General features: G+C 37.1%; 1 protein-coding gene across 1 annotated transcript in view; it reads left to right on the forward strand.

Annotated features, from left to right (window-relative positions):
* LOC139708012 (FK506-binding protein 15-like) overlaps window positions 1-2,456 on the forward strand; it is a 144,650-nt gene extending 142,194 nt beyond the window's left edge. The window contains exon 32 of the mRNA XM_071620003.1: window positions 173-2,456. Coding sequence (XP_071476104.1) covers window positions 173-247 — 75 coding nt within the window. The 3' untranslated portion in view covers window positions 248-2,456. The remainder of the gene's footprint in view (window positions 1-172) is intronic.
* Window positions 2,457-22,267: the final 19,811 nt, after the last annotated feature.

Below are 22,267 nucleotides of genomic sequence, written 5' to 3' on the forward strand. Positions count from 1 at the left end.
TTGGTGATATTTTGTGTACAAACCAAATGAAGAGCTGCTCAACACCTATAGCTTGTACAGAGTACATCACACACAGTTGTCAATTAGTCGTACTCTCTTAACCCTTTGAGGACTGGCTTGATATTGCTTGATATTTTCCTTTAACAGTTGATCGGATTTTTTCTACTTTCAGCCATTCAAGCCTGGCCCACCTCCTCCACTCTTTGGCGACGATGACGACGATGATGGCATGGACTGGTTTAGCTGATCCCATAATCGTCCAGTGTCTTCCGTCATCAATTCTTGCAATAGTAGTGTAATGTTACCCTGCTCCCAGCATTGTTAGCACTCGATATTCGTTTTGCAAGTGGTCGTGGATAAACTTGACACTGTGATCCAAAATCGTGTGGAGGAGTTTTCCAGCTGTGAACTCTTTGAAAGTCATCGTCAGAAATTTTCAAGTGCCTTTTGGATAACAAGAACGAAAATACCTGTATTTAAATTCATTTTGATCCGGGCCATGCCTTTTTGTGAAGATGTGAAATCCTCAAACTGACAAATGTCAGACCCACCTTAACTTGAATAGCATCTGGCAACAATATTCAAGATTAATGTCTTGAGAGAGAAAGATATATAAATAAGTTCTCTTCACTCCTTACTATTTAGGCTCAATTTAATTCAGCTGAGGAAAAATGCATTAACTTGGCAGTATTGTAGTTATATATGAAGTCACATACATTTCCACATTTAGTACGGAAATTTGAAATGACTTCAACAGGTTTAATTTGAATCATACAGAGCTGACTGTACAATACAGTCTGACTGTTCCGACATGTGTTTTACATATTGTGTGAAATTCGTGCTGTAGAGCTAACCTTGGCACAAAGATTTTGCGCCATTTTGATTAAATGTGTGTGGCTGGGATGTGGTATATCAATCCTGACTGAGTTGAAATCATCTTGATAGTAAAGTGTACCAAAAAGATATTCTTTAATATATACTTCTTGTTCCAAAGTGTGCACTCCAGTTACACAGATCGTATGTCATCTCATTGCAATTACATCAATAACTGTACATGGGATTCTAGTTCTGTTCTGTGTCAATCATCAGATTAAATCTAAAAGGTTGCTAATGCCATAGATTTTGAACGGTGTTATAAATCTCGTCTTTACCCCCTCTGCTACCGTGATGTCATTGCCCCAAATGAAAACTTGGTTTCTATGGCAACTATTGTTTTTCATTGTAAGTTTACCTCCATGTGCCCGTTGTCTTGCTGAAAACAAATGGGACAACTTCTGACCAAATTATGTATCTTGTGTTCCTTTTTCACCCAAGTGACAAAGAAAGTATTAAAGAAAACATATGAAACAATGTTCTGTGTGGTAATATAGAAGATTATTAACAAAAGCAGCATAATTTAGACTTACGTCTAGTTTTCTCTTGTAGCGCCTTTTAGAGAGCACATCCCACTCAAAAATGAGTTTAAGTTCTTTTCAAACTTTTCAACAAATCAGGAGAGTAAAAAAGACAGAATATGTCCCAGTAGAGCAAATTGATATTTTTCATGCGTGCCGTGCCTTATACACTGTACTGCCCCAACATCTTTTTTTTTGTTTGTCATTCTTGTTTGTCATGTGGAAGGCAAGCCATATGTGTGACTTTAAATGCCAATCACTTAAAATGCCCATGTCTGTAAGAGTGTATCTTAACTGTGCGCAAACACACTTATGGCGTAATGTACATGTATATGTGATTTTAATGTGCATGCAGTCGGATTTGAGGCGATAAATGTGACTTTGCTTTTCAAGTGCACGTAAAGTCTTCTGTCCTGTTTTGTTGTTTTTATTTTTCCCCAGAAGATGCTAAAGACAGATAAATTTAGGGGTGGACTTGTTGGACAGAATCTTATGTATACATAATGAGATACAAAATAATAATGAGTTACAAAAGTAACGTATTACCCAAAATTACAGTTTCTGCTAGGAATGGTAAAACCACTAATTTATGAAAATATTTGAAATGCTTATCATGCATGTATATAGGTTTGAAATTAACTAATCCAACCCTTTTTCTTTTGTGAAAACATTTATTAGTTAGGTATTCTAACTTTGCAGTTGTATGAAATCCCTAGCACATCCCAACCCAGCTGCTTGGAAAGTTTGTTTTGTTCTTTTGTTCTTTTCTTTTTTTTAATCATGGGAGTGCATTTTATGCAGAGTGGGGGAAAGTGTCCTGCAGATACAATAAGCATAACAGAATATACAGCAAAAAGTGGTGAGTGTACATTTTGTTATGTTTTGTCTTTTGTCTGACATTTTTTGCTCTTGCAATCATACACCTGAAGTGATGTAACCAGAGCAATGAATTCATGCTGTTTGTCCTTCAAGGGAGATTGTTTTGGAGCGGTAGATTCAAAAGTCAAACCAGATAAATTATGTCACAAAATAAGTTAGTTCGTTATCAAATGTATATGACCCTGTGCACCCATATTAGTATTATAGTATCCCTGTATATATCAGGAGAGGTGAGGTTCAGGAGTTGTTTCTGATTTGTATTACATTCCTAATGGGGTGCACTATTTGTTTTATTGACATTGTATCGTTAGCATGAATGAGGCAGGAGTGACTGCCTTGAAATTTTATTTGCTTACATATAACTGCACACATGGGACTAACTATGGAATGAAAAATACTTACTGCATGTAACATCCTTCATCCCCAAACTGCCCCCTCAGGGGGAAAAGGAGACACCCCCCCCCCCCCAAAAAAAAAAAAAAAAAAGGGGGGGGGGAGGGGTGTCAGCTTGACATGAAATAGACTCTTTAAACTCCTGCAGATATTTTGCAGAGGAAAATGAAGTAATCCGTAAAGGTAATGATGATGATCGTGGTACTACTGATAATACCCCATTTTGCACATTCACTCTTCACTTTGTACTTTGTTAATGTAAGTCTTGTTTTTCTAGCTATCAAAAGCCTGTATTTCATTTGAGAATCTTCACAAAGTTAATGCTACCCAAACCACCATGTGATATCAGAGAGAAAATTCAGATGAGGTACCTTTCTTCTTCTTTTTATTTCCAACTTCATGCAGTCCCATGTTTTTGTATACTCTTTGTATCTATCATTTTTATGGATTTACTATTAATAAGAGGAGGTAAACGAGGGCTTGGTTTTAGAATGTTCTCGGTGTGTGGAATTGGGAGAGGAATACTAAATGCCAGTGTGCGTCTGCCAGCTGGTCAATCCATGTCCTGTGAAGAATTTAAACCAAAAAAAACAAGAAGAAGAAGAAGATCCCACACTCAATGAGTGTAGATTTCCAGTCGATGTAAGTGAAACATTCCTTACATAATTGTAATTTGTGTAAATTCTGAACAGTCCCCTTTGTACATGTGAATCAGAGGGATGTGTATGTAGCTTTGGCCTAACAAAATAGCTTTGGTGAGGATGAGAGCCATATACCTCTATGTGACTGTGTATTCTAAATATCAAGTGATGTAGGCATTTCTAAGTCATTGACAAATCTATTTTTGTACTCTGAACATGCTCTAAAATTGCAATATTTTGTGTGAGTGGTATCATTTATGTCAAAGGATGGTGAGTCGTGTAATAGTGCTGGTTGTAATAGATGAATTATGAGTGTGAGTAGAAACCTTGTCCCAAAATTGGTGATATTTTAGTTGAATTACAATTGGAATCACACTGTAACAGTAACTACCACTGTAAATTGTCTTACTTTGATGGTGTATATTCTTTGACAAAATGTCATGTAAATCTGCAATTAATTGCATCTTGAACATAATTTTTTGAGAAACATCAGTATGATGCTGCAGTATGATGAAATTGTGCATACAATGCACTGTTGTGGCAGTAATTCTCCATTCTGCATTCTGTTGTACTGATGAAAACAAATGGTATGATATTAAACATAATCAGAATTTTACTCTGAATGACTTTGTTCTCACTCATATATTTCTCAGCTGCCTTCGTCTAATACAAGTCCAACCAGCGAATGGATGCATTGCAGTTTGCATACCCATGAATGTGTATTTCTGCAATTTATGCTGGTTTGAGCTGCAGTGTTGGATCCAGGAGGGGGCACACCGGGTGCACCCCCCCCCCCCCGTATTTTTTGTTAAAATAAAAGAAATAGAAAGAAAAAAAAAATAAAGGCAGCCCCCCTTTACGGAATTCTTGGATCCGCCCCTGAGCTGTGCCGTAAATGTGTACTTAAGTGGTAGCTGCACTACATGGACTATTGTTCTGATCACAACAAACATTTTAAGTACAAATATGAGAATTGTCAGTGACAATGAACCCCAATTTTCCTGCACAGAATTCAAGTGTTTATCTGATAAGTGGAATGTTGAACATGTGACATCAAGTCCACACTTTTCAAAGAGCATGTCACTGATTTGTGAAAAGAGCAGTGGAGACAATCAAATCGACACTGGGCAAAGTGGAACAGTCTGGGGGTGACCTGTATCTCTCCCTGCTGTGTTTGCGAACAACAATGATTGACATTAGTTTGCCCTCACCAGCAGGACATTTACAGGGGAGGAAATACAATATATTATTTGTTTTCTGCATTTCCGTCTTTTAATCAACATACGCATACACATTTTGAAGAAATAAAAACAATCCTGGAGATGAGAAATAGCGGATTGCAACTGATTGACAAATTGCCCTACATCGACGTACTGGTCGTAGGTTCGAATCCTACTCGAGTATGTACGCCCATAATTTTTTATCATGGCTACTATTAAAACACTGATCAATTTAGTGTTTATTTACGTCGTTGTAGGGCAATTTGTCAATCAGTTGCAATGAAAAACACCTCGACGGAAGAATTTCATGAATTTCAATAAGAGAAATATTTTTGAAAAAGCATACCAAACAACATTGAATTTGTAATTGAACCTTAAGTCCAGGACTAAGTTTGCTGTGATGTGTATATATATATATATATATATATATATATATATATATATATATATGTATATATATACACATATATATATAGGGAGTCTCGAGTATATCATTTTTAGTTCAAACAAGGTTTTTATTGACAAAATTTTGGTCCGCCTCGGGCCTTTGTCGGTGTATCATTGACCTTGTTGGAACTACAAATGGTGTACTCAAGACTCCCCCAACACGTGGATAATTCCAAGATATGTATATATATATATATATTTATGTGTGTGTGTGTGTGTGTGTGTGTGTGTGTGTGTGTGTGTGTGTGTGTGTGTGTGTGTGTGTGCGTCTGTGTCTTGTGCGTGGGCAGACTCGGCAGAAACGGTCGCCACCCCACCCCATTTGATTTGTGTGTGTGTGCGTGCATTGTATATGCTATGCACCTTTAGAAATCAAATAAAACAATGAATAAGATGAGAAAGAGGGATCAATACAATATTGCCATGGTAAAAAAAAGTAATGTCTTAATCCTCTGAGGAAATATATCCTATTAATGTCTGTTCCATAACTGACATTGTTTAACAGGATTTCACGACGAAACGTCCATAAGAGCAGATTACATGCATTCTATTCCGTCAATGCGGAAGTAAAGCACGGCTGGTTTAATATTTGAACGGGATGAGTGAAATGTATTTTGAAAGTAACGGAGAGGAAGGAGAGTCATTCACGTGGTGTCAAATTATGATTCTTTGGTTCTCTTCCAACGTGTCTGCTGGCAAAGTCAATACGAACAGTTTCCTGTGTTTTGTTAGGTAATGAGAAAGAACAACAATCCACTGCAAGATATTATGATATCAAGGAAATCTTGGATGTGTGCGGTCTGTGATATCCAATCATGACTTAATGTTCCAATCCAAAGAGGAAGTTCGATTGATTTATTGATTTTATATGGACGCGATGAATGTACAACCACTAAGCGGTGAAAAATTAAGCAAATTGCACGATTTTTCTTGTCAATTTTAAACAATACAATAATTATTGCAATGATTTTTTTCTCTATAGCTGCTGTTCCTGTCTTAGTTAGACAGAAACAAAACATAGAAGTCTCAGTCATACCATGGTAAAATGTGACAAGAAGCACACATACTTGATTTTAATTTGTCTGTTTTCAAGATAGATGAAAAAGACACACATCCACAGCCCCAAACTAACTAAATTCAGCAGTTAGGAAACTTGGTTGCTTATTCACGAACTTGAATGACCGACGAGATTCCGTCGCAGCTTGAGATGAATTTGAATGCTCATTGCTGAAATGTGTGCTCCTACCTTAAATTTAATGCTCCGATGGTGAATTTGAATGCTTTTATAGTGAATCCAAATGACCGGATTTTGAAATTGATTCTTAATTCAATTCTGCGAGCGTGGGATGCGTGAAATTGAATGCTCGGAATAAGAACTTGAATGACAAAAGTATGAAATTGGGTGGGAAACCTATACAAGCAAAGTCATTAAAACATTTTGCTCAAGAATTAAACAAATGAGAAAAAAAAATCCATAGAGAGTATTAAATGAAGTAAATTTCTCGTTTTGTTTTGGATTTACGTACAAATTAATGATGAACTTCTGATGACCAATAAAAAGAGAATTAACAAAACATCACAGGTATTTCGTTGGTGGACTGATAGGAGTTACTTTATACCAATTTAAGTTTTATGTATAAAAGCGGTATATTTTGCATTCTTAGAGAGAAAGAAATAATTGATCTAATAAGAAACAGCAGGATGTGTCCTTTTTATATTAAATTTGTATATAGTTGATATTCAGATTGTAACTTTTTCCTTACACAACAAAAAAAGATTTATCATTGACACAACTCTGCAGTAGTCGATGAAATTGATGTTATGGTGGTGTGTGTGAATTTGTCCATCAAAATATACGAAGGACTGGAGGTATAAGGAAGAAATAGATCAAAATGTCGACTCGATAATGTGTTTCTCCACTAACTTTTTGAGGCAGTGTTCCAACGTATCACAGAGTACTTCGTCAGATGTACTGATACTTTATGGACTTTCTCAGATAGTGACACTAAATTTGGGTCTAAAATGATTGGTCAGCTCTCATCAGAAGTATCCACACGTCAATATACTTAAACGCAACACGTCAGTATATTTTGCTATGTCTGTTTGTTTATTTGTTTGTTTATTTTTTCATTTCCTATACTATGTATAAAATGTTGTATTTTGTAATTGTATGGTTTTTAAACTACACGCACTCACATAACAGCCATATGACTGGCTGAAGCGAGTGACCCGTGGTGAAATAAAGATTAACTTAAACTCAAACTAAACTTAACAACCTGAATCTCTAATGGTCATCTATTATCATGTTGACAGTACAAGAAATCATACACGTCGTGTTGGATTTTGAAACCAGGATGTATTGATGACACAATGTTGACATCAGGCTCGTCGCTGTTACGAGCACACAGGAAACGGGGTTCATTTATCAAACTGATATTCATTACAATACCGATTTACATCAGTATCAATGTGTCATGGCGCAACTAAATAAAGTAGTTCCACACACAATTATTCACATAGAAAGCAAGAACAACTACATCTATACTGAAAAGGACGATAACAGCTCACACATATTTACATTTGATATGTTACCTCGTGTGTAATGTTCGTTGGGCAAATGTTTTGAGCTGTTATATAAAGTACTAAACAATAACTGCAGTCGCGGATCAATCTTACACAGGAATAGAGTGCGATGATCGAATGGTCTACAAGCACGCACGAATAAAAGACCGCCAGTGAAAGCGGACATCAGGCGGTCGAGCTTGCCAACATTTTAACGCCACATTGCAGCGTAAAGTGTTCATTCTCATTATTAAATTTGTATCCATCGATTCGGCATTTTTCAGGTTGAAGGTAAACTTGGGTTAGATTCGGTCTGTCTTTGATAGAATGTATCGGTGATAAGTTTTGGAAATTCCACGAAAGAGAAAATTTGTAACCATTCCGAAGTCTTTTACACAGTGGCCGGGCTTACACGCATAAGTTATAAAATCTCTTTTTAAGCACTAATACAACCTCCTGTATTTTTTTCTAATGTGGCGCTGCAAAGTAGCAATAGCAATGTCAATCATTTTCGATCTTTCAGTTTGAGCCGTTATCAAAGTTGCTGAATACTTATATTTTCCCCTTTTCTACCTTCTATCTTTCATAAGCAGGATTCATCGATGTTTGAGAATGATGGCTGATAGACGAAGATTATTTCTACTTGGACTATTATCCATCGCCATCCCCTTTATTGGTAAGATATGAATATCAAAAAAGGATTTATATATTTATTTCACAGCAAACACAGTCTTGGACTTATGGTTCAATTGCTAATTCAATTGGTTGCTGTAGTTTTGTGTAAATACTCCACTTCCCAGGGATTCTTTTTATTCTTTTTAAAGTACGTTTGTATAAACAGAGAAAACAAATGAGATATCGGATCCAAGGGGGAAAACACACACACACACAAAAAGAAATCATTCAAATGACAGTGCTTGTGCAATAGTTTGAAAAGTGGTAAATTGTTGGAGTTTTTAATTGTTTTTTTCTTTTTTTTTATTAAAAGGACAATTACATCTGGTCCCTGAAAAAAAAGCTGGACGAGTGAATTTCAAGTAAGGTGATTTTTGTCGTAAGTCCATCAAGCCGCATTATTCTCTTTTACTTTCTTCTGTTATTATCTTATTTAGGTGGAACCAGCGTGACTCTTGAAGTACCAAGCCCTCTGACACCAAACCAAGAAGTTACGGCTGTCTGTACAGCCGATAAAGTCTTTGGCTCAGAACGCTTGATCTGGTACTTAAATGGCGTACAGATTACCGATGGCGTGCAAACGACGAGTACAGTGGATAGTCTGATCAACAGATATTATTATATAGAGAGTCCGAAAGAAAATTTGGACATAACTTCTAGATATTTTAAAATGCCCATTTACGTTGCTTTTTAGAAGAATATCTTAATTTCATTGAATTTTTACCATTGTCTTTTGGTATTTCCATTCTATTTTTTAAAAAACTGGTTGGATTTTGGTATCATTTTCTGCCTGCCTTCGCGCCTTCCTCTCCCTGGAACGATGCCCAGATTTTCGCATCGTCCTTCAAACTCGTGACGTCAGATGACGAGTGGGATTCCCTTATAGATGTCTTTTAAGCTAACTGAAATAGGAAAGAATGGGCTCATTTGGGAGATGTTGAACGCAATACCTAAGTACATGAGAAAGCATTATATAGAATACGTCCACTTTGCAATCATGAAGATAGAGTGGAAATTGATACTTATTTTTTCATCTCACCGCCTATAATGAATGTACTAATAATTGATTTTTTTTTAAATATCAAATCCATATCTAATGTGTTCTTTCAAGATTTTACAATTTCATTGTAGTTCAGGGTTAATTATTGCGGGCGGCCTTTACCTGTGCAGTTCCTCCAACCTTTGTCAAGGACTTTGGATGAAAATAAAGAATACGTTTCCCCTCCACACATCAACAAGCACACACATACACACTCAAACACTTAGACAAATACAATCAACCATTAAAAAAAAATTATGGTTCTCTTACTCTATACTGATTTTTTTACTGATTTTTTAAGTTAGTCGTGACATGCTGATTCATGAAGACGAGTGTGCTACGGCGACATGTATTTTGAAGAAAAAAAAAAGCGAAACAACATTTTAGTCTCACGGGTTAGTCAATAGTAACAAGAAATCAAATATTTTAATACTTGCAATACAAGCGACATTTTGCCCAGAAATGTAGAAATTTAACTGCCTCTACATTGCCTTCTGGAAAACACAAAGGAAAGTGTAAAAGTGTTCAGCATCTCATTTTCAATATACTCTGAAAAAGCTGAACTTTATACGACTACAATCTCACACATATGAAACATGGCGAGCAGTCCAAACGGAGATAAAATTGCTGGTAACGTATAGAAATGAAAGCAACAACACTCAGCCACTTCGCAGAGCGCAAAAAAGGGTAATTTGCCATAATAGGCATTTTTTTTAATTCACTGAGATAAGCATCCGTGATGTTACTAGTATGGCAATTCATGTAATCCTAATGAATAGTGCATGCTTGCCGACCAATCCGCCTGACACAAACGAAATGTTCGTTAAGGCCTGTAGAAAATTGACAATAATTACACAAAAAAGTTTGTCAAGGCATTCAACGCAAATCAATGGAATGGTTGCACTAAGTTTTAAAAGGGGCCTCTCTGGTCACTTGGTCTCGGCAAGTTTATTCTTTGTTTGAATATGAATTCCTTAAATTGTTACGTCGGCCAAGTTTGTGCACTCTGTCGCTTTGAAAAGTGCCTAAATAACCAACTAGGAACAACATCAACAGCAACAACAATGAAAGGTCAATTTCAAAAAGGACACGTGATCTAATCCCAGAATGGCGTATTGATATACTGTTCTAATGGCGATACAGCCAAATATCGAGGGAATGAGAAATGTAACGTACATATAGGCATGACTACGAACCGAAACAATTCACATTCCTGGGAAATTTAGAATTTACGTTGCTTTAAAATCAGGATTACCAGTTCTCTACATTATAACCATGTGCACGAGCTAAGTTAATAAGCCCTATAAAAGTAGTGACATGCTAATGTTTCTTGCTTGGTATGAAAGTTTTGCATCAAAGATAAAACAGTAAAAATTGCTGCAAAATATTGGACATGATGGACACGAGAATCCGTTTTTATTATTCTGCAGGTGGAGCCAATCAAAATGCAGTTAAGAAATAAAAACTTATTCCCTCAGTTCCATTCACGGATAGCATGAACTGGGATACCTATAAAGCAAATTAGATGATTCATCATTATGGAATATCCGCTCCTCATCCTAATCAAAACACAGAGTCAACGATACAGAGTTTTGTGCGACGGAAGTGACCTTTCACACAGATACATCACCACACTCTTTCAAATCGAATTTACGGTACCTCGAGAGAGCAATAGTGTTAGAAAAAGATATGAAATCGATCAAGGATATCTCTGACGAGACAATCTGTGAATATCGAAACGATGGTTTTCATCGTTAAACCAGAGAGAACGGAAATACCTAACATCTACCCTTAATCTCCCGTAAGGGTTAGAAGGCAGAAATTTGCCTCACCCTCATCGGACTCTCTGAGGATATTATAGAGAGGACGATGCCAATTTGAAAACAGAAATAAAGTCGACTAACATATCTGAAACAAATTCTGTTTACAACCAACCTTACATAAGTCATAATGTCACCTTACATAGAAACCTCTAAGTACTTAAAATGCCGCCATTTCCGTTACAGTAAGGACTGATTTTTCTTCCTCCCATTTTACGTGGTGTCTATGTGTCCATAATTACACTGGTTAGTTCCTAGCAAAATACGCTTGTCTTGTACAGTCAAGAGATGTTTTGTGCCCACGCAAAATATACTTCATTTTTACAATCTTCTCTTCTGAACACGAGCTTCATACATTTAGAAGCATGTTACTACGTATGGTGTTCATCACCATCCGATAAGATACATCACCACTGACTGGTATACTTCATACCAACCACACTCAAAATAACTTTCTCTTCACTAATTCGATAATTTCTAATAAAGGTACGAAATGAGACGGAAATGAACTTTGGTCTCATGAGATTGGAAGGAGATATAATCTGTCTCCTACTTTTACACCAAGCATGTGTTTTCTCCCAGAGTGCTCAATAAGCAAGATATAAGTACAAGGACTACTATTAATAATTTGAAATTTTGATATCACGGATAATTACCGTGAAATCTTCGAATCTTACGAGACATGCGACCAAGGTTTCATCGGGAGTTAAAAGACTGAACAGCTTCCACTGACAACGGTCTACCTAAGGATATACCTAGGATGAAACGAAGAAATGTTTGTTTACGTCATAATCGCATCCCAATCATCATCGCATATTTATCGTGACATTAATAAACCAGAACGATCATAACAGTCAAGACAGGAATCTTTTGTAAGCAATGAACTGGATTTGATCACCCTTAAGAGCTGATGGTTTTTCGTCATGCTCTAACGTTGCCGGATGCTGTCCGTAAGTTACATACGAATGTCGGGTGTGTTTTCGTTAGTGTAGAAGAGCAAAGAAGACATTAACTGCTCAGTAAGTACAACAACTCGATGCGAATTAGTAAAAGCGTCACTTTTAAGAGTGGTTAATATGAAAACTCTTTGTGTGAAGCTAAAAAGGACGAAATATCCTGAATTTTTGTCTCTTACTCCGGTAAATCCTAATGCAGTGCATCAAGGTTAATAATTCAGTAATATTATGCAGGTTCTCCAACTTTCTTCTATAATACCTCAATCGGTTTGTAAAAACAATAATAAAACGTACTATTCTGTAATATGCAGTGGCATAAGATGAAATATCGACGTGTTTGAGCTAATAATAAGTCATGATAATCTGTCGTGAAAAGCGTGTCAATCGAGGACAATACACACCACGTATCCTACACGTAGCAAAAGGAAGATAATGTTCTTTTATCAGCGTACTCTCTAAGGGTATACCTAGCGATGTCGGTCAATCTTTTCATCTTAGACGTTTTGGTTCTGAAAATGTGTGACAGAAAGATGACAACATCTAGTTTGTAATCATCTCCTTTTCAGTCGGATATGAATTGATATGAATTATGTAAAAGAATAAATCTATCCAGAATAAGGAGGTTTTTTTTCTGCCCTAGGACCCCATAGGTTTGTGTGTGAGTTGTGTCTCAACTCAAAATACTCATTCCTGTTCATTATGTGGCATTGACAACCATGACTGGGTATTATGGGGGTTTTTTCTGGTAAAAGGCAATATTGCTGCTGAGTTTCGATCGTATTGATGCGATTTTGTGAAAGAAATTTGACAAACACCCTAAATTATTTCAGTCAAAGAGATGAAATTTTTATCAATAAAAGTGGTAATAATTAAAGAATGCCATAGATCATTAAGTTTTAGACACATTTTCTCAAGGCATTAACCTGTGGGAGTATAACGCATTGTGAAATTGCTTACTTTTGAATTCATTGTTTATTACTTTTGTTATTTCGTTTGTTTTTCTCTATGAACGACGGAAGCGAAAATATTCCCTGAAATGAGTTTCTATGAACAACTGTCCCTCTTATGATAAAGAGATAAGGTGTATAACGAAAGCAAGGTTATAATATGAGATGTTATTGTCCAGAAGATAAAGTTGAAGGTTTATTGATAATTTCTTAAACACACTGCTTCAATATTCTGAGCAAAAAGGGAGTGAAATAAGAACGATTGATAAACACTCATTTTGCAGATGGCAACAGTCGCTCAGCGGCAACATTAGTATTATTATAATCTCAATTTCCGAGGAAGTCACTGCTCGCGGCCGTGCGACGGTAGAACTGGTGAGTACAGCGAAAAATGTGGATTCATTCCAAAGAACCAGACTAACACACAAGCGAATGGGTGAATCGGTGGTACGTGCGTGTTTCTCAGTCCATGCATGGAAGTTCTATTTGCATGTCTATATCTATTCCACTTATTCACGTTACATATAGCATGAGGTAAGTAACAGGGATTACAAATCGTGACCGACTTTTAGTAAATTCAACGTATCAAACGATTTTTTTTTCGTGTTAGTCCTGAAACCTCAAGTCACCCTCAAAAGTTCTGCGTTCAACTGATATTTAACACTGAATTAGATTAAGTTTACTAAAAAAAAAGATAGAAATCAGATTTTTCCCCATCAGCATGACCATTTGGAAAGCAAATTATGCTCAAAAGAAATGCATATTATAATGTTCATTTGAAAACTAACATGTGATATTTTACTTATAGTTAAGGCAAAGAGCTTCTGAATAAAAATCATGAAGTTCAGTTTAATGTAGCTATTATAGCATGGCACCTGTTTCAGCCTCAGTCTGTATTCCGTCGGGTCTGCGAAGCTACTTGTCGATCTATTCCGATAATTCCGTGGACCCCTCAACAGTCCCCACCACTTCCAACAACTCTGTTTCGGTGCTAATTTTGTCATAAAAGTTACAACATTAATATCAGTCACAGTTTTTGTTCGTGTTTTTTTTTTAATTCCATTATTGTACTGATTTCATGTCATCTTTATAGTGTATTAAAATGTTTCATTGTATTTACATTTCGTTGGAGATCAAATAAACGAAACGACCTGGGACTACATTTTGTCTGCAAGTTTGCTTCTTACAACAGCTCTTTCCATTAAAGGGCTGATTCTTTTCAAACCGTGAATGTTTCATCGTTTTGAACTTACAAAATCATCCTAGTCTAATTGCAAGTCGTTTACCTTGAATGTATCGGCTATAATTACATCATGTTGAAGAAAACAGTTGCGCTTTTATGGTAATCTTCTTAATACACCATCCACTTCATCGCATGTTATCCATTGTTAGTTACGCTTTACATCATAGCGATATAAGATATTGCTTGTTGCATTAATGTTAGTGTGAGCCAAGTGTCTTCAGATTTTTTTTCCGCATTTTGAATGATTCAGATTTGAAATATACAGTTTCCGCATTCATATCAAATTGTGCATTTTCTGTATATACTATTTTTGAACAGGAAATACAAAGCAACGTTTGTTTTCACGAATCACGGAATTCAGGTCTGACAGCTTTGAATATCTGTCCCAGCAGCGAAATTTCGGTGCTACTTCACTTTAATTAATTTGGTTTGGGTTGATTGGATTTGATTGGATTTGATTTTATTGGATATGATATAATTCGATTTGATTTGATTTGATTTGATTTGATTTGATTTGATTTGGAACTATCATTTCCTTTGGAATCTGAAATTTCGATTTTGCATTCATTCATGCTTTTAATAATCTCATTGCAAACACTTTTCCAATGTTATTTACAATTTTTCAGTGAGACTTGTGGGAGGGACCGGCGACCATGAAGGCCGAGTGGAGATACAGTGTGACGGGGTTTGGGGCACGGCGTGTGATTTGGGCTGGGGTACTGAGGAGGGAAACGCGGTGTGTAGACAGCTTGGGTACTCATCCGCCGCCTCGGTCCATCACAATGCCCATTTTGGACAGGGATCGGGCCCTATTTGGTTAGACCGTGGAATCTACTGCCCGACATCGGATAAAAATTCGCTCCTAGAGTGCTACAGAGGGCCGTGGGGATGCTACGCATCGGGCTATACCTCCAGCTGTGGGCACGACGATGATGTGGGCGTAAGATGTGCAGGAGAACGTGAGTTTATCTTAATCTCTATTCAACATAGTCTTTTGCTTCGAGAGCAATCAATAGTGCCGCTTTCTTCGTTGGTGACTTGCCAGTTGGATCTTTCTGTACGTGACAGCATCATGAACCTGCCATCATCCCAAACATTACTCTGATAACAATTTCAAATAGAGAGGGCTCGACATTAGCGGTGGCCCAGTGGCCTCTAAAAATTGATTTTGGGCCACCAAATTCCCCAAAAGCTTATCTTTTTGTGGCCTGATCGGGCAACTTAGTTTCAAAGTGGGTTGTTTTGTTTCTTTTGGGCTACCAAATTCCAAATTAAGAAGATTTCAGTTGCCCAAACGGGCCACCAGAGAAAACAATGGTTAGTGTCCTGCCTTATTGTACATCAGTGCATTTTCATATATCGATATTCTGGTTACCACAAAAATTATCGAAAATGTTATTGATTAATGGTATATTGATTTTTCATTTGGTGAAAACTATTTTCCACCTGATTTGGACTGCTGACATCATCATAAATTATCACTAAGCTTATCAAGTTATTGAAATCACATTTTCGTAATGCGAGTAGTAATTACAATTTCTGGCAGGCCTGTCATTAATATCAATAAATATATTTGCTTTGGACCGTCCATATCAGAGACATCAATCGTGGAAAGCTAACACAAAGGGAGTATTTCCAATTCCAATCCATATCATGGGAGATGTAATGTACTCACACTTGAATTGTCTTGGTTGAAATCAACGTATTGTTTACTGATACTGACTGGAATATCAGATACTTATCAACATGAACAGTAGAGACATTGACATGACTGCATTGTAAGATGCTATGCACTAATTCCATTGTGCCCACACCTATGCTTCAGTTCTTAAAAGTATTTCTATTCTTCCTGAAAGAGTGAAAAAGCGTGATTTACACTATAAGCATCAAGAAACTGAGTTCTGATTGCGGTATTCATACTATTTTTGTCCATGATGACAAATTTGATATCTGATAAACCAGGGCTTATATCAAAGTGATGAGGCTCACGGAGATCCAATAAGGTAAGAATCACCACACGCCGTCTTTTTAATAATTTCACTGCTGTCTCTGCTTTAAGAGAATATGTCACGTGATAGTGGCCAATGTCTTCGCATGATGTTGGATGTAGACGCTGTACTGATGTACAAATGTATTGGCTACGTTGTTATCATTTTTTTAATCTACAGGAAATCTGAGTGCTGCAGCCGCAATATTTGCCAACGCAGACTTGAACGAAGGCCTAACTTACGGCGTTGATCGCTTCACTTATTACGACATGACGAGTAGATTGACATTCACCCCAACGACAGCAAACCACGGCGATACACTTCAGTGTCATGTGTACGGTGTTGTGCGCTCTGCTACTCTGGAGGTTACAGGTGAATTTCTCATATTTGGTATCAATACAAACATTATCAATTACAACACAACATCAATACTTAATACGCTTTATACAGTGCACTGGAAGCAGTTTTGGATGATTTTTCCTTGTTTTAGGGAAATTGGAATGAACAAATCGTGGTCGATATCTGTCACATCTTGTTCCGCGTGTGCGTCTTCACTGTGTACTTAAAGCCTGTTATATGGATGTAGATAGCGCTCACCAGCAATGACAAAATAAAAAGGCAGTGAATGGAGTCGTGACAGATAACACGATATAATGACATTCGTATTTTCACACAGGAAAACGAGAAATGTACTGAGGCAACACAATGAAAAAAAAAATATTTGATTGTTACCTGCGAAGCGCGCAACGAAAACTGAAAATGGACGCACAACTTTTCTTCTATTTTTCGAAGAAGCCAAAGCATTCTGGACGTGACAAAATGTGCATTCCATACCACTCTTTTTAACAAGTTATGTATCTGATGTATGTAATTTAGTGTCAAATTCTCCGTTTTCATGTGATGTTCTCAACTAAAGTTTACCTACACGTGTATGTCTTTCATGTTATTGCTAAATAGCATTTGAAAAAAAAAAAGACATTTGCACGGATGATGATCGAAGACTCAATACGAGCCTTACAATGAATTATCATTGATTGGTAATGTGCCTGAATTGTTTTCTATTTGTTTATTTATCGTCATAGACTTCCCTATCAATACCTCTTTTTTTTTCTTCTCATGTGCCGTTAAATCGAAATTAACTAATAAACGAATAACGTGTCGATTACATTTGAACTGACTAAACAGGTGGTGTCGATGTACCCCGGTCCATCACTCCATGTGTCACTCCAAGTCCCGGTACACCCCCACGAGAAAACATCTTATCCATCGATGCTGTAGAGATCAGAGGCGAGAATAATCTGGTTACTCTAGTCATCTCCTGTCAAGTGAACTTCACTGATCAGCCGTCCCCGTACCTCCACAACTACACCATCGGGACTGAGACTACGACTCTATCGTCATCAAGCTCCGGCTCAGCCATCCTCTCACCACGCCCCAACGCCTGCATCGAACTCACGTGCTCCGCGACGAACGGAATTGGAACGACCTCAGCCACGCTCACACACTGTCCTCGAGGTAGGTAGTCTTCATACAATGTGCACTTTAACAGTGCGACAATTCTGTCTTTGTTTTGTTTTTGTTTTTTATACCTTGGTTTTTTTTTTTTTTTACTGCAGCCAAAGGCCACTATAGGTTACGTTAAACTATGTTGTAACAACTAAAAGGAACTCTTAGCTGCCTATAAATTTCCGTATAATTTCCTCTGGTCTGGTCTTACAATATTTTCTGTGTTACAAAAAACTAAATAAAACGATATCAGATATTGATCATGCTCGCTCACACATCCATGCCTACAGGCTACACGTTTCTTTTCATTTTTGTCTTTATAAATCGCGTCAGCCGAGTCATGTAATGAAACACATTGTTGTTATGGCATTGTACACTTTGCTGCTAGATACGATGAAAATCATGATTATCGGCTGGTATTTGCTCCATGTAACACATGCTTTGTGGATGTAACTGTCAGTCTCTTACAAACTGAGTGCAAAGTATGTAACAATTTCCCCTCTACCCTTTCTGTTCATCTGCGATAACTTTCAGACTTAAGGTACATCCATTTTAATTTCTGATTGGTGATCGGTTCCTGGTTTAGACAGTAATAAATATATCAACTGATCATATTCTATACAACAGATAAGCCACCAGAAAGAATCATCAATGTGTCGTTTGAGACTCAAGAAGCTGCTGAAACAAGTCTCATCATTACTTGTCACGTGGATCCAGAAGACCAACCCTTTCCACCAATCAACACGTACCTCATTGCAGTCGACGACAGCGTCATTTCCGATTCAGCTTCTCCTACGGTGACGATAGACGCTCAACCCAACACATGCATCGATGTCGTGTGTACTGGCATAAACGAATATGGAGAGACTGAAATGACCAAGACCTACTGTCCCCCACAACCAGGTAAATACAAAACACTTTTGTTTTTCTTGCTTATATTGAACGAACAGTAAAGTAAGAAAACAATGCGCAATACATACTAGCCAGAAAGCTTGGCCAAAAATACTGTACATTCTCAGAGCTTACCTGAAGGTTGTGGCTTCGTAATTTGTTACATTCGATTACATACAATACATCGGGCCACAGCGATATCCACGTACCACCTTCGTTCTGCATACCCACTACTGAGCAGGGAGGGCGCTTCAGGAATAATACCGACTTGTATTAAGTTACATTTTCGAAATAAACAAACAAACTTATTATCCCATCAAGATGCCTCAGCCAGGCGATTTCCTTGACGGAGCTTTTCGATGTATAGCAAGCGAATTGAGATGAATTTTGAGCCCTTACAAGGAGGCCTACCATGTTTTAGCTGTAAGGTGCCAACAGTAAACATCAAAACTGCTGATATCATCACTTTCCATATCGCTATTGCATCACTGATGACAGTATGACAAGGAAAATTCCAAGCAGGTTTTTCCATGGTCTGTATTAATATTTAACCATTTCCCGTTTTACTACCTTGTCTCATTCTAGAAGCCGGTCCCGAACAACCTGGTAGCAACATCCTTAGGATCGAGACGACGGAAATCAGAGGTGAAGGAAACCTGGTAACTCTAATCATCACCTGTCATGTTGACCTCTCTGACCAGCCTTACCCACATCTCCACACATACACCATTACAGCTGATAACGACACCTTGTCCTCCTCCAGCTGTGCCTCAGCGATCCTGTCTCCACTCCCCAATGCCTGCATCAATGTCACGTGTTCTGCGACCAACGGAATCGGAGACACGTTGTCATGGATGGAACATTGCCGGACAGAAATTCCTTCTGGTAAGTTAAAGTATCATGGCTTATCCTTTCGAAGCAAAACATACAGTACGTGATCTAGACGTGGTCCTATAAGTTCATGACAATCATTAATTCTATCACACTTTTTTCAAATTTGTGTGTATGATGGCGATCAGAAATCTCCTAGTCACTTCACGGGGTACAGAAGAAGGTAATAATCTGTGAGCACTGAGACAAGAGAGGGCGCTAGAGAGTTTTATTGAGGGTTACAAACTTGTCACGTGATCCATGATCGTCACAGATCACCTTCTGCATCTGTATTATCGTCTGATGTTACTATACTTACAGCAAGTTTTATACCGTTAGGTTGGAACAGCACACTTAATTTGAAAAGCACGACAGTATGATTGGTTTTTTTTTTATGTCGTATTTCCTTCCATAATCATTCTGCGACCTTTTGACATAATATACAATGCTTTAGATGAGGTAGAAAAAGACTTAAATCGACAATTTAAAACAGATATGTGACAGTAAGGAATGCATCACTGCGCTCTTGTCACAAATTATACTTAAACAGCGTTTAAGTTGTTAGCTAGTTCAGAAAAGAAAAAAAAGTCCGAGCTAAAAACCGCGCAGTACTCAGGGAATGCAGGGAAACTGTAACACAACAAGAAGAAAACGCTACCGTTGTCCATTGGTGCTTTATCGATAGGGGGTCCCATAGCTAGCCCTCATCGACGGGTCCTTCAACAATCGTCGACCACGTACGCTCTTCTCGTCGTCGTTTTCATCCTCTCCATCATCACCTGCTTCACTGTCCTCGTGAAGAGAAAAAGTGTCTTCTGATTGAGGTTAGTATGATTATTCATAGCGTGTTTAATTTACTGAATCCGTGCGCTTTGAAAAATGTATCAAGTAGAATGTTATAACATTTACAATTACTTACTACTTTCTAGGTTTAGTACTTGGCAAGAAAACCAGATACTCTTGGATAAACTTAACTTGAATCATTACACAGATAGAATTATAAGAGATGCAGACGAGATGAAAGCGGTAATCGAAAGAAATGAGGATATTGACTTCCATCCGGGGAAAAATAAACACTCGTTGGTTTGACATGCTGTGTTCCTCCATAGACATTTTAGAACACGCTTAGCTTCATCTATGTTGCTACTCTTATATTTCATCAATGACTTAAGGTTTTATTGCATTAATAAGATAGATATACCATGTCCCCCTTTTCATGATTTATTTTCTTGTCGCATTTTAGATGTATATTCACTGCCTGTATTGCGTTTCACTTTCCTACCGCAGAAGTGCCTCAAATGATATTCTTTAATTGACTGCTACGAACTACCTTTCTGTAGACAAACTTGGTTTTGTTAAGAACACACAGTACTGCCTGCAATATTTGTTTATCTTCAGTTGATACCATATCCTGCATGTTTACAATTCTTTGGCAACAATTTTAAGATCCCTTTATGACATTTGCTTGCAGGTATGGAAAGCTGCGAGGGTCAAAATGAGGGAAAGCCTTGGATGCACACCAACAATATTTTCTCCGAATGAAGAATCATAATTTGTACACTTTGTATCTTAACTCACTCTGAAATCATTCAAATGTTATTATGTCTTATCTGTAGTTTACAAAATAGATTTTATTGCCTATCAATAATCTTTATGTCATTGGAAGTGACCTGAAACGAGATGAAGAGCATGTCTTCAAAGCACAAGTAGTCAGTGGAACAATTGTGATGCAACTGTCGTTAATCTTATGTTTATTGTAATATTGTCGATAAATTTTACCGTGTATTGATTTGATGTACAAAATTCCTGATAAGTCTGATATAAGATGTATGATTTCTCGCCTACTTACATTTATAGTAACTGTTGATTGCACTTTATATAGTGAGTGGCAATGTCTATAGCGTACTTTTGTGATAGTTTATTTTATGTTGCAACATTATCTGAGGCCATTTTCCCAGTCAAGCTTTACTTATGAAGATGGTCTTCTGCTTGTCAAAATTATTAATTTCTCAAAACCTTGTTCAAAGTATTTTCTCTGCTAGTGTACCTTCAACTTGACATCGCATTGTATATTTACTTAATACGTTTTGACTAATTGAAACACATTATAATGAATATTGATGGGTGTAATTCATTCAATTATGCCGACACTATGTTAATTTTAGTTTCATGTATTGGCGGTCGAAAACAGAAATAGAACTGAACAAGAAGCTACTTTACTTCATATGATTTAATTCTACGTCACATTACTTAAATGTGTATAATATAAGATAGAAGGCTCGATATCAACTTTTTCTTTTGGAGCCTATTCGGGCCATCAGAATAATTGAATTGCATTTTTTTTATGGCCCGAAAAATAAAGAAAAGCGTAACAAGTGAACTATTTTTATAGAACATTAAGATGATACAATAAATCATGATAATTGTTTGAATATTTACATGTTCGACAATGTGTGTCAAATGCCACCTACTGTGACTAAGAAGTAAGAAAGTAACACATAAGAAAATTAAAATGACTATGAACCTTGATAATTATGCGAAAATTGGCAGGGATGTTAAAGGGGCTCACAAACATGTACTTTGTTATTAAGTGGTTGCCCAACATCTATTTCTGGGAGCCCCGGGCCACAGGGCTACATCAAATGTTGAGCCTTGTATAACGTCTTTTCATTATGGAAACGAAGTAGAGCAATTATTTTCTAATGACATCATTGGTGGTACTTTCGGTTTCCTTGAAGTATCTTACAATGTATGTAAAGCAATCAGTTGCGCTTCTGTTCTTTTTATAGTGTCTTA

The sequence above is a fragment of the Diadema antillarum genome, unplaced genomic scaffold (genome assembly GCF_040938485.1).
Source record: "Diadema antillarum isolate AM-2024a unplaced genomic scaffold, OU_Dant_1.0 seq00001293_RagTag, whole genome shotgun sequence".
Lineage (NCBI taxonomy): Eukaryota > Metazoa > Echinodermata > Echinoidea > Diadematoida > Diadematidae > Diadema > Diadema antillarum.